The sequence below is a fragment of the Puma concolor genome, chromosome D1 (genome assembly GCF_028749965.1).
Source record: "Puma concolor isolate L17-30 chromosome D1, mPumCon1.1.hap2, whole genome shotgun sequence".
Lineage (NCBI taxonomy): Eukaryota > Metazoa > Chordata > Mammalia > Carnivora > Felidae > Puma > Puma concolor.
The window spans coordinates 29,132,685-29,146,755 of NC_141676.1; the positions used below are offsets into that span (position 1 = coordinate 29,132,685).

Below are 14,071 nucleotides of genomic sequence, written 5' to 3' on the forward strand. Positions count from 1 at the left end.
ATTACTCGGTAATTACTCTTCCCATTTAAAGCCCATGCCGTTTAACTGGCTCCGAGTAATTAATGAAAGTTGGTGCGCGGTCCCCTGATTTACGGCTCCGAGTCAGCTCGGGGTCAGCCGAACAGATTCATTTCGCTCGCCCGCGCTGCCCCGGAGCAAGAGCCGCGGTGTTTGTTTTTGAAGAAGAACTTTCTCTGGCGAGCGGTTGGCGGTTTTCATACTTCACTTGCCCGAGGTTCGGCTCAGAAGCAGAAGGCAAGGTGGAAGAAGCCAGGGGCGTAAATGAATTGGAAAAGGCGGGGAGGTCAGAGTTTTTCTTGAGAAAAGGCGGGGAGCCGCTCCGAGGTCACACATTTGGGCTTGGACCAGGCTCCCCGCCGAAAGTTCTGGAGACCGGTGGGGTGGCATCACCCTATGCTGGGGTTTCGAGTACGGGGGCCAGGCGCTTCTCTACCCTGGTTCTGCTTCAGAATCACCGACCCAGTCTCACCCCTGACGCTGTGCTTCTCTCCGCCGCGCTCGCAGGATACAGCACAGTCACCTTCGACGGGACGCCCAGCTACGGTCACACGCCCTCGCACCACGCGGCGCAGTTCCCTAACCACTCTTTCAAGCACGAGGACCCCATGGGCCAGCAGGGCTCTCTGGGTAAGCAGGCGGGAATGAGGTGGGGTCCTTCTCTCTTTCTTCCATGCCACTCCCGTCCCCCTAATTTCCAAACCACAGCAAATCGGGAAAGGGAGAAGAGGACATCTAAAGGGATTTTTAGAAATAATCAGCCCAATCTCACTCAATTTAAAAGAAAAGATTGAGTTTTGTCCCGCCCCCCCAAGTATGTTAGGGACAGCTCCACTCAAACAAGCCTACGAATATGTCTACGTGTTCTACGAAGTGTTTAATAAAGGACTGTGCAGTGAGAAGCTGATTAGCTCCTTATGATCTGCACGCCCTCTCTCGGCACGCGCTGGCATCCAGACCCCTTGCCCCCAGTTTAGCCGAGGAGACTAGCTGGGGATGCTCTCTGTCCCAGCCCCTGCCCTCGGCCTCGCCCCGCGCGTCCCCACTCCCACCCCGAGCCCTTGGGGCGCGCTCACCCCGCTCTCCTCGGCTCTCCGCAGGCGAGCAGCAGTACTCTGTGCCGCCCCCCGTCTATGGCTGCCACACCCCCACCGACAGCTGCACTGGCAGCCAGGCCCTTCTGCTGAGGACGCCCTACAGCAGGTAGGAAGGCGCTCGCCACGGTGTCTGGGGCGCGCGAGCCGGCGGGAGCGGGAACGTCCGACGCGGGCAGCCCCGACCGCGGGCAAGCAGGGTCCTGGAGGCCAAGGACACCTTTAGCTACTTAAAGCAAATTAAAGCAGATCTCCAGGCTCTGATTTGAAAGAAGTAGGTTTCCTCGTCTCCTGGTGTTCTTGGTTGTTTGTTTGTTTGTTTGTTTGTTTGTTTGTTTGTTTTAATATAAATGAGGGCGATTACTGTTTGAGCTGAAGAAGAGTGGGGCTTCAAGAAGTTATTTTTTAAAGGGCTCCTTATTTTTTAAAGTCCTTTTTAAAGGACTTGAACTCGCTCGCGACCAAAGATTAAACATGGACTCGACTCGCACTCCGGTCTTCTCCCGTCTCAGCCTCCTCCTCGCCCACTAGCCACACGGGCCGGCCTTCTCTGGGGGTAATTCGAGGGCGCGTACACTCTGACCGCAGCCTTCTCCCTACCCCTGCGCCCCAGAGTGTCCCGCTGCGGCGGCGCTCGGTGGGCGTGGTTCCCAGCTCCAGGCTCCGGGCAGGGACCGGACCCGGACTGTGTGCCGGGCTGCGGTCGGGTCGCAGCAGCGTCCTCCGGGGACACGGCTCCAGCCCGCGCCCGCCCTCCTTCCCGTTCCTGGGAGGCAGAAGACCAGCTTTTTTTCCTTCCAAGCTTTTTTCCCGTCCCTTGTGCGTTCTCCCGGCTCTCCCTCCACCCTCCACCTTCTCTCCCCCAAATTTATTCTTCAACTTTGGGTGAACTTGGCCGGCATCCCGCTTCTCCGATAGCGTTGCCTAGTAACTGGTGCACACACCGGCGCGCGCGGGTCTGGAAGGTGGAGCGGGGGGAGGGAAGTGGCCGCTCTCGGCCTTCGAGGCGGGGGATTGGGCGCGCATTACCTCATATTCCGCCCCTCCCCCTCCCCCCCCCCCCACCCCGGTGCTACGGGGATCCTGATACCGACTGCCCCCAAATGCATCTCCATCCTGCCCCCTCTGCTCGAGGACCCGGGGCTGACGTCAAGGGAAGGAGGTAGTGAGGTAATGAAGGAAGGAAAAGCGCCTGCCCTGGGAGATTGGGTGGGGGGAATGGCCGCGCCTGGGGGACTTCTTAGTCCCACAGGTGGAGGAGGGGAAGGAATCTTCGCTCCCAAGCGGGCGGCGCATCCCAAAGGCCGGGTGTGCTTATGAACTTGAGCCTGGAACTGGTCTGATTCCCCTATCCGGTGGAAGTACAGGGTCGAGCCCCTTCTATTATGTATGCTTGAGCCCACGGACTTCGGAAACCTTTCCGTTTGATGGGAAAATCCGGCATACCTAATCGGATCTTGGATTCGAGATCACTCTTTTTTCCTTTCCTTTCCTTTCCTTTCCTTTCCTTTCCTTTCCTTTCCTTTCCTTTCCTTTCCTTTCCTTTCCTCCCCTTCCCCTTCCCCTTCCCCTTCCCCTTCCCCTCCCTTCCCCTCCCCTCCCCTCCCCTCCCCTCCCCTCCCCTCCCCTTCTTTCGTCTTTCTTTCTTTCTTTGAGTGAGAGGGAGCAAAGAAATGCGCAAAGGTTGTACAGAGAGAGGTAGAATGACCACACCTTGTCGTCTTCCTTTTCATTCTCACTAGCTAGAATCTAGTTCTGTTCTTTGGCACGGTGGGCCCAGTGTTCAGCCCCAAGCTCTCTGTTTCTGTGCTTCCCCTTGGTGGGTCAGTCACTGGAATGGGTGTAGAATTCACAACCATTCTCTGTTGGGGACACCCCTACTCCCACCCCAGCAAAATTGTGGTGGCAGGGTCATCGTCACCTTTGAGGAGCTGCTCCTGCCGGTTGCCAGGGTGGCATTGCTGTTATTCTGGTAGCCATTGGGGGCGCAGTTGGAATGGTTCCCCATGGAATGACTTTAGCCCACTCCTCCCTCCGTGGTTCCTGGTTGGTGTCTTATCCCAGGCAGAGAGAAAGACCTTGATGCTGCTGGAGTGAGTGTCATTTAGATGCACTGGGATACCTCCATGGGGCTTGGGGACTGGGAGATGTTGGAAGGGGACCATCAGAGGGGCTGAGCAACCTAGAAAGTGAAGAAGGTGGGGATGAAGTGATCACAGCCACTGGTTTCATAATTCTCTGCGCCTGTGGTGGATTCTGACTTAGTGCTGAAATTGTGGTTGTCTTGGATGTAGGAAAAGTCACTTGGGTTGCATTTTATAGGTGAAACTCTCACATTTTCTAATCCAGCTTTTGATCGGCCACTGTATAAAGCAATTTTGTTAGGTTCATCTTTTGGAAATCTTTGCTTATCCCTTTCTTCTTTTATGTAATTGGATCTTTTTTCTTTTTTCTTTTCTTTTCTTTTCTTTTTTCTTTCTTTTTTTTTTGCCATTTATCCATTTTTGAGAGACAGAGCACAAGCAGGGTAGGGGCAGAGAGAGAGGGAGACCAGACTGTCATCACAGAGCCCGATGCGGGGCTTGAACTCATGAACCATGACATCATGACCTGAGCCCAAGTCTGACACTCAACAGACTGAGCCACCCAGGCGCCTTGGATCCTTTTTTTGGTTTTCATTTTTATATTTGTGTCACAAATATACCATTTTCTTCTGTTAGAGAAAATTTCTTTTTTTTTTTAATGTTTACTTATTTTTGAGAGAGAGAGCGAGAGAGAGAGAGAGAGCAGGGGAGGGGTGGAAAGAGAGGGAGACAAAATCCGAAGCAGGCTTCAGGCTCTGAGCTGTCAGCACAGAGCCCGACATGGGGCTCAAATTCATGAACCGTGAGATCATAACCTGAGCCCAAGCTGGAGGCTTTACCGACTGAGCCACCCAGGTGCCCCATGTTAGAGAAGATTTCTAAGCAATAAATCTCCTAAAAAAGGATTTGTGACCCCTGTAGGAAAAAAGTCTGCTCCCTTGAATTTTGTACTGTCTTTGAAATTCCATTCACCCTACATTCATAACATTTTCAATCACTTTTCAAAGATCAGATACAGTAATAATGATAGAACAGACAGGTATAGGATATTTTAAAACTGGTCATATGCAATTACTGCAGTTACGTCATTTCCTTTTTTCTTACTCCTAAAAAAAGGTTTGAGAGGGTACCTAAATGCTTTTGTGAATGCAGTGTTTGAAAAAGCATAGGAAACAAGACTAAATTTTAATCACTTAGTGGCTTAACTTTTGGGTTTTAAGATATTTAGTGGTGCCTCTATTGGCCCCTGGCTCCATTCCCTTCCATCTAAAATTGGGACCTCCTGGGAAAGGCTTGCTTGTATTTTGTTAGCCTCCTTGCACTTGACCCCCAGGGGCCGCCTGCCCAGCCTCTTCCCCACTGCTTTCCAAAGCTTCTGTCTCTCCAGTCTTTAATGTAGTCTCCCTTCCCAGAATAAAATAAAGGTAATGGTACATACACTAATATTAAATAAACAGTGCACAATATGTATTTGCTTTGAGAAAATTCTCAAAATTCTCTCCTTGTTATACAAGTCTTTTTCCTCTCTCAGGGAACAGATCTGGGGAGTTATGTGTGAACATTTGTGTGTAGATGTGAACAGTAGTGAATAGAAAATGCTCACAGTTAACTTACGTGAGGTGATAGGAGATGGTTTTTCCCATCCTCTCTGCCCCCATATGAAGGTGGGTAGAGTTCTGTCCAAAGGTTACAGATTTTGGCTTCTCTGTAGGGGCCGTGATCACAGCTGGGTGAACCATGCATGAGTCCTTTTAACATAATGACGAGGATTTATTGCATGCTGACTGTGTGTTGCTGGGCACTGTGCTAAGTGCGTCACTCAGTTTACTCATTTAACTTCTTCTGATGACTTTGTGAGGTAGGTACTCTAATCTTTATCCTACTGAAGAGAAAATAGATTCAGAGACGCAAAGTAACTTGCTTTGGTCACACAGCGAGTCAGAATCAAGACCAGGACTTGATCCTGAGTCTCTCTGACTTCAAAACCCATCTGTGCTCTGAATCACTGAGGGATTCCAGACCACCAGCATCCTCCACCTGGAATACTCCCCTTATACAATCTGTGCCAACACTGTTGCTGATAAGCGTGAAGAGCAAATGCTTATATAGACTTACTTCATCCAGACACCATTCTAAACACTGTATCAGGATTGACTTCTTTAATCCAGATGATGACTTTTTGAGCCAGGTAATAGGTTATCATCCCCGTTTTATAGAGGAGGTCCTGGGAGGTGAATTTGCCCGGTATGACACAGTAAGGTCCCTGATTTCAGGTAGTGAGGTTTCAGAATCCATCCTCTTACCCAGTGCACCCTGCTATCTCTCTTGATGAATAAGTGCCATTTTCTTTCCAAAGGTGGCATCTGTCCGGGGCCTCAGTAGAGAAAGGTCTTTATTTTCCAGTAATGAAAGAAATCCCATTATCCATTAGTTCTACCCATAACTTTCAATAGAAAGCCCTTAATGGATTCAGGGCAGTTTTCTCCCTGGTGAGTGTTGTCAGAAACAGACTTTCTCCTGAAGCCCTCATTCAACAAAGTCTGTCTTTCATACTTCAGACACCTCTAGCTTAGCCTTTACTGCTGGGGTGAACTGCTGGGGGTGAAGTTCAGTCAAGGCACCTAAAGACCTTTCTCCCCATCCCTCCAGACCTAGGAGGAATGACTGCTTGTAGGGCCACTGTGATTGTGCTTGCTCACAGGCAATGTTCCAGGAGTGGTTGGACCCCATGCTCTCCTGAGGGGAGACAGTAGTAAAATTCACACTCACTAAGCACAAAAACTTTCCCTGATTTCTGCCTAAAACAGGAAGCTAGCTGGGCCTTCTCTGCTCACGTCCTTTGAATCTTCTTCCATAAGGCCTTCTGCCTCTTCTGCTGGCTGACCTCAGTTGAGCCCCCGATCTCTGACTATACCCAGTTCATGGGTTGATTTTCACAGCTACTTGTGAAAAGGAGTTCTGTGCCCTGTGTTTGAAAAATCCTCCTCTCCACACTATTTTTTAAAAGATATTCTTGGGGCGCCTGGGTGGCGCAGTCGGTTAAGTGTCTGACTTCAGCCAGGTCACGATCTCGTGGTCTGTGAGTTCGAGCCCTGCATCAGGCTCTGGGCTGATGGCTCAGAGCCTGGAGCCTGTTTCCGAATCTGTGTCTCCCTCTCTCTCTGCCCCTCCCCCGTTCATGCTCTGTCTCTCTCTGTCCCAAAAATAAATAAACGTTGAGGAAAAAAAAAAAAATTAAAAAAAAATAAAAATAAAAAAATAAAAATAAAAGATATTCTAGTCCTTTCCCTTTCTTCTTGCTCTTTTATTAGGTTTGCATATCCTTATTTTTTTTTCCTGGAAGTTTATTTATTTATTTTGACAGAGAGAGAATGAGTGGGGGAGAGACAGAGAGAGAGAGGGACAGAAGATCCAAAGCGAGTTCTTTGCTGACAGCAGAGAGCCCCATGAGGGGCTTGAACGCTGGAACTGCAAGATCATGACCTGAGCCGAAGTCCAAGTGGGAAGCTCAACTGACTGAGCCACCCAGGCACTCCTGCATAGCCTTCTTTAGCAAATCTGCTACCAAGTTAAATGAGGATATTTCCTTTTGCCCCTTACTAGGTAAAACTGCTCCCAATTTGGGAAGCAATAATTACTGATTCAGATATTTTTAAGTGAATGTTGACAATTCAGGGGCGCCTGGGTGGCTCAGTCAGGTAAAGTGTCTGACTCCGGCTGGGGTCATGACCTCACAGTTCATTGAGTTTGAGCCCCACATGGGGCTCTGTGCTGACACCTGAGAGCCTGGAACCTGCTCTGGATTCTCTCTCTCTCTCTCTCTCTCTCTCTCTCTCTCTCTGCCCCTCCCCCGCTCACACTCTCTCTGTCTTTCAAAACTGATAAACAAAATTTTTAAAAAGTAAAAAAAAATTTAAATGCTTGAATGTTGATTCATGAGCGACGAAGTTGACAGTGGAGGCTTTTACCAGCAGATTGTTTTTCATGTGAGAGAGACTTCCATAGCAGGCATAGAGTTTCTGGGGAAGCCAGGTCTTTGGGAAGTGCACTATATACTAGTTAGGTGGGCTTTCAACATAGACATGCGCCAGAGGGCAGCTCATGCCCAAGGAAATAATATTATATTCGATAATACTTCTTTTCACTTGCGAACATATGTACATTTACATGGTGTACAAGTTTCACTTAAGACAATACTGATATTTGTTTCCCACATAGGTAGTCATGAAGACAGAAAGGTGAAATGGTTTCCAGGGGTGGGCAGTATCAAAACCAAAGACTTGAAACGGACTTGTCTCCAGGGAGGGGGAAAAATCTAGTTTCAAATATTCCTGCAACTCTTGTGCTGACCAAGTGTTTATTAATAGAAATTGAATCCCCAGTGGGTTTTTCTTTGGTGAACTGGTGAGCTGGAGAGAAATAACAATACCAAGAGATTGACTGTAAAATAATTATTCACCAGGGCCTGCTGGGCAGAAATTTCTCAACAGGCAGCCTCTATGGCGCCTTGGGGGGAAGAACGCAGGAAAAGGGCAGTGTGGAAGTCTGGCTGCAGCCTCTTTTCCTGAGCCATGGTTATCAGGTAGAGAGGTGAACCCACAGGGGCCTCTCTGTTGGTGCGGGACAGGGCTATTGCAGCAAAAGCTGGACATCATGAATTCTGATCACAGATGGCAGTTATATCTGCATTTTTCTTGGTTGGTGTTTTCTTTTCTCATTCATCCATCCATTCATTCATTTTTTCCGTCAGTCTTCTGGGGGAAACTCTTTACTTCCACCAAGGTGCTACTTTGCCAGCTGGCAACCATCTGGCAGAGGAAACGCTGGTCTTAAGCAGGTTCGTCAGCTCCATTCTACTGGTGACATGAATTTTTCTACCTTGTTCTGCTGAATATATAGTAAACACTCTTAAAGATGAAAATGTACTTGAATTACACACACATTTGAAGAGCGGAGGAGTCCCAGCCCAGATACTAGCTGAGGGCTTTCTTTCCTCCTTTCTTTTTGTGTGGAGGTCGAGAACTCAGTAATACTGGAGTCCAGGCCAAAACAAACTCTATATGATCTACTACCGATTTCCTTTTAAGTTCCTCTTTTTGCTAGGACTGACTTCCTTTTATTTTACTCCAACTTGCATTAATCCCAGTTACAGAAGGTTTTTTCCTCTCTCCCTTGCTTCCAACTTCAAACATTTCTTACATAGGAAACAAGGGGCTTTAAAAAAAAGTCTACTTAAAAAAATATAAAGGATACCATGACTTTTGGAATATATTTTGGCAGCCTGCAATTGCAGAGTTCACTTCCAAACAGGGTTAGATGGCGAGCTGAAATGCCTACGTGACCACTGTGGTTGCTTTGAGCCAAACCACCTGCTTATCTGATCTCCTCTGGGAATGAGGTGGTCAACACCTACAGTGGTTATTTAATAATTAGATGCTTTATTTCTCAGAGGCCATATATTCCTTGACCAGCGCTGCCTCTTTCTGTGGGTTTTCACGATGAAAGCTGGGTGTTGACCGATTGCCCAAAGAGATCAGAGCTGGAGCATGCTTGGGTCCAGTATTTTTAGCTCGGGTTCACATTCTGTCTCCTCCCCAGCAGAGGAGTTATTGTCATTGCTGTCATTGACTTCCAGTAAAAAGGTGGTGCCAGCCAAAGCTGACAGACGGAACCACTGAGGAACTTCAGCCAGCAGAAGGCAGGATGTGGTTAAAATTGTGCTCTGATCCTATCACTGGACTCAGGAAACCTATTAGTAGGTTGGGGGGTTTCTAAAAGTCCTTCTCCCCTATTGGCCCATCCCATCTTCTCTCCCTTCAAGAGGATTTGCAAGCTGAGCTATCAGGACCACCAAAACAAGAAGCGGGGCTCCTCCTGCAATCTTGGCATAGGATTCTTAGCTGAAAAGGACATGTTGGGCATCTTGCACGTTTTAACTTTTCTGGAGACAGAGAAAGTCACAATGCTTCCTGGAACATGTTCTCTTTCACCTCCAGACTTGTCTGTATTATTATTGTATAATGATTACTATTATTTAAATGGTAGACGATGAGCTTAGAGGCCAAATAATGCCAGGATGCCTTCAAAGGGATGCGGCAGGTGAGGTGGGAGCGTCAGGCAGGCCAGCATCAGGCATGTCTCTGAGCCTCACTCTTTCTCTGATAAATGGGGATCATCACTGTACCTGCCTCACAAAGTTGTGGGGCATAGTGGGGAATGTGTGAAAAGTACTGTGAAAAATTTGATAGATTAGGAAAAATTAAAATTTATGATCTGTATAGTCTTCAAAGAGCCATTTTTAGGGCTTTACAACATCCCTGTAAAGTTAGAATGATTGAGATTAATATTTCCATTTGGCAGATGTGGAAACTGAGGTGCAGTGAGCTGAACTGATTGGCTCAAGGTCTTAAAACTTACAGAGCAGCACTGTCCAATAAAACCAATGCAAACCATATTTATAATTTGGAATTTTTTAGTAGCTGCATTAAAAAAATAAAACAGTGAAATTAATTTTTAATACATTGTATTTAATTCAAAATAGTCAAAATCTTATTTCAATGTGTAGCACTAGCCACATTTCAAGTGCTCAATATAGCCTTGTCTGACTAGTAACTATCTTATTAGGGCAGTATGGAATATTTATTAAGCACACACTAGGACAATACATACATGGAAGACATAGACCGAATATTTGAGAAAATTTGCTTTCTGGGGGCTGAGAAAATGGCCTTAAAAATATTTTCTCTTTGGGGTACTTCCTGATAGAGACCCTTAGGAATCTACTGGACTACTCTTTAAGTCTGTGAGAAAATTCCTAAATCATAAAGTTAGATATTTGGGACTCATTAACCCGTGTGCATAAACTTCTGTCCCTTGTCTTGCTTCCCAGCTCTCTTGAAAATTATGGTCTTAGTCTTATGCAAGGATGAAATAATTTCAGAAAGACCCCACATCCCAACAGGGCCTAGGAAAATTGTCAACCGGAGCTGAGTGATTTTAGTTGGTGAACAATTTTTTAAAAATCAGTGACAAAAATACAGAGCTGCCTGGGGAATACAATGCCTGTTGGCTGAGATTAATGGCGAGATTAATAAATGGATTGCTTGATGAAAAGGCGCAAGAGAACAAAAACCAGTAGAGATTGTGGAGGAGGCTGCTTATTAATGAGCTGTCAGCCCAAAGAAAGTTCACGAAACTCTTCTGTGTTAAATGCAGCAGGGCTGGCACTTCTAATAAAAATTGGGGTCCTTCAGGAATTAATTACACCAGCCTTACAGCAAGAATTTGTGGAATTGCGAAACGGTAGTGGCACAGACCAGCACGGGCCGCTACTGCAAATGGAGAAGCTGCAGGAGAAACTAATCATGTTTTTTCATTGATATGTAGGATATTGTAGTAGCATAATAGCCAGTCAGACACGAGGATGAATGATGGGGCCCAGATAGACACTGACTAATGAAAGGACACATAGTTCGAGTTTGAAGTCACTTCACGTTTCATATGTAAAATTCCCTCCTGGAATCTGATTTTCCCCTTATCCTGTGTGCCCGCCACGAAGGAGTTCCAAATCATTTTCAGAGTGATTATGTGAACGGCAGAGGGACTGGGCCATGATTTATCAAGCTATGCCTAGAGGGAGCACGGTGTCCATTTATTCCAAGTTGCTGCAATCTCCCTTACCCCCTCCACAAGTTCCCAGTTTGGCTAGCCTGACAATACCTTCTCTTAATTAAAATTTGGTGTTGCCCCTGCCCAATGAAGCAACCCAAAGGCATGCCATGACAAGACAGAGATTGTCTAGGTTTGGGGTCTGATACCGCAGGGTAGATATTGAAAGCTTCTCTCTCTTTGCCATGAAGGTAGAATGAAGGTATTCCTCTGTAATGTGTTTAGACCAAGGGTTCGCAGACAACCCATTCATCTCTAGGTCTCAAATTTCGTAATTGACCATGTCGGTTCAGGACTAAATGTATTCCTATCACAGCTTGGTAATTAAGGAGATTTCTGCTCATTGATTTATGTGCCGGTTTTTTAGGAGTGAGATAACTGTAAGAGGAGAGGAGAGAACAATTTTTGGTTGGTTTACATGAGAGTGTACTTTCTCCTGTGGAGTCTTAATGTAAACGATCAGAGATTGTTTTCCTTCTTAGAACTTTCTAGAACAAGGGCTGGGGCCTTTTTTTTTTTTTTTTTTTAACTCCATTCAACTTGTACTAGGGTGATAAAATTTCTAGAGAGTGATTCCTTCAGTTGTGCATAGACTTTATCATCCTCTTCCTTTTGCTTGTCACATCCTTGAGTATTAGACCATCCACCACACATCACTCTTTGACTTTTTAGACCCTCATAATCCACATGATACTTATCCTTTTGATTAAAACAACTTAATGGCCTTTTCACGAATAATTAATCTGCCATCTTTTTACTTTCAGCTCCAGGCTTTTAACTTTAATGTTGAGTTATCCAGCCTGTGTTGCCTTTCAAGAGTTCTACTCCCTTTAGCCTCTTCCCCTGAAAGGTTTAATACCTCTTTAGAAACTTGTGTTTGCTGTACTCAGGTTTTTAAAAGGCCTCCAGATTACTCTCACATCCTTTCTGCTGTGTGTGAAGTGAATAACTGTGCAGGAATCAGTGGGGTGAGGTGAAAATCGTTTCAGACTCCCATATTCTGTCATTTTGGAAAACATGAAGGCTTTCGTTGCAAAATAAAGGTAAACCTCCATTGATTTTTGAAGAAATAGCTGTATATCTTTTTGTAATTATGTGTTTTTAACTCTGGATGTTTTTCTAACAGTGACAATTTATACCAAATGACCTCCCAGCTTGAATGCATGACCTGGAATCAGATGAACTTAGGAGCCACCTTAAAGGGGTAAGGTTTTCTCTGTTCCATGGCCCTTAAAAAGTACACCTGCTTGAACCGTTTTAAAGGCACTTATAACTCATGAAGAAAGTGCAGCTTTAGAATAGTCATGGCTCTCTGTAGGATTAAAATACTTTCCTCCCTCCCCCGGTTGGTGGCTTGTGGACAGTATTAAATTTTCAGGAACATAAAGAGGGGATTTTTGTATGTGTCTGGAACAAGAGATTGAGAATATTGAGAAAAACGCAAAGTGGCCTTTACTTATTGAATGTTTTAGAATTCTTCACAATTGTGTCAATTCAACCTCATTTAATGTTTGTTTTGTTAATGATATCACAGATGTTAATTATTACGTTATCTTATTGAGACATCCTTTCAGTTTATAATGCCCAGGATCCAAATTCGTATTTGAGCGATGAAGATTTGGACACTAAAGAGTAAGATGTGCTCACACCTGGTTGTACCAAAAGGGTTTCTTCCTGTTTGATATACAGTCACAATAGGGAGAACACAGCATAGGCATGGGAAATGCTTTGCACCTGAATATTTAAAAAGGCAAACAGGTGGGACTTGCTTCCAACAGCACAAGGATTCACTTTTCATTTTCTAACAAGTCTAAGTTGACGGCATTAGGATAGGACTCTAGTGAAGATATGATATGACATTAGGATATGACACTAGTGACTCTAGTGACATCCCTGTGATGCAGTAGGTGCTCTTCTAGGTCACCTCACTTAATCTTCCTGACAACATTGTAGGGCTTAGGTATTGTCGCCCTGTTTTCCAAATAAGTGAATCAAGCTCAGAGATGTACATCATTTCCCATGTTCACATCATGTTAAGTGGTACAGCTGGGATTCCAAGTCTGGATCTAATTCCAAAGCAGAGGCTCTTTCCAGCCTCAATGTGCTGCCTTCCACCCCACCAGCAACCCAAGTGGCACTGGGGATTAAGCTCAACACTCTGGACTAGACAACTAGTTTCACATCTCTGTGTATTAGTGACTTTTCATTGGATTCTGGGATCTGGGGGGGCTTGCTAGAGCCACGCATGCTCCATTCCCCATTCCCCACCTCTTCTTCTCTTCTAGAGTTGCTGCTGGGAGCTCCAGCTCAGTGAAATGGACAGAAGGGCAGAGCAAGTGAGTGGATGATGCAATGATGGCAAAGCCAATGATGTAGGCCTTGTTGACTGGCGCCTGGGGTGATGCAGGAGTTAGGATTGACAGTGGGTAATCAGGGTAGCGTTGGTGTAATGGGATGGGAAGAATCTCTCTCCCTCTCTCTCTCTTTCCCTCCCTCCCTCTCTTCCTCCCTTTCTCCCTCTTATTTATCATTGACATATTGAGGGCAAAAATGGAGGTGGTGACAATTCTCATCAACATACTCCTAGAAAGCAATTTTTACAGTGATGCAGCAGGAACCCTGTTCATTTCCTCTGGAATGTTTTACTAAATACTAAATTTGGGGTATTATACATATTCCTGTTAGATCAGTCAGATCTTTCAGGCATACATAACTTTCTTTTTCTTTGCTTTTAAATCTCTCAGGGAGAACTTAATTTTTACCCCAAGTCTGCCAGAATTCTTGCAAAAACTTTTTTTCATTCTCAACATCTGTGACTTCCCAGCATTATAACCTGCACCCTGGGACATTCCCGTAGCTCTTTCTTTTGATTTTATTTTCTGGAACCCTGGCACCAGTCTCCCTCTTCTTATCCTTCTTTCTTTTGTTTACTCAGTCCTGGCTTTTGAGTCACCCTTCAATGGTCAGCAGAGTTGTTTTTGAGTCTTCCAGGAGTTACTGTTAGATCCTTCTCCCCACGTCCTCCCCCAATTTTTCTATTTTATCCAAATCTCACCTTTCTCTGTCTAGACCCAAAAGTAAAAAAGCCCATTGACTTGAAACTTTCATCTCCACACTTCCATCCAAGGGGCTGCTGACAATTTCAGCATTTTGTCCTTTAGCTTGTCTGATGTCCCTTGGCTTCTTGCTCTCACCCTTTCTTTCTGG

The 14,071-nt window shown here is 45.7% G+C and overlaps 1 protein-coding gene across 9 annotated transcripts in view; it reads left to right on the top strand.

Moving 5' to 3' along the window:
- The window catches only part of WT1 (WT1 transcription factor), a 51,276-nt gene that overhangs the window by 5,833 nt on the left and 31,372 nt on the right, over positions 1–14,071 (top strand). For 4 of the 9 annotated variants that reach the window (XM_086677738.1, XM_086677737.1, XM_086677743.1 and 1 more), the window contains exons 2-5: positions 526–648; positions 1,119–1,221; positions 11,991–12,068; positions 13,150–13,200. In XM_086677738.1, the coding sequence (XP_086533864.1) occupies positions 526–648; positions 1,119–1,221; positions 11,991–12,068; positions 13,150–13,200 (355 nt within the window). Of the gene's footprint in view, positions 1–525; positions 649–1,118; positions 1,222–2,090; positions 2,283–11,990; positions 12,069–13,149; positions 13,201–14,071 lie in introns of those variants that run through there. The other 5 variants (XM_086677741.1, XM_086677739.1, XM_086677744.1 and 2 more) reach the window with 3 other exon arrangements.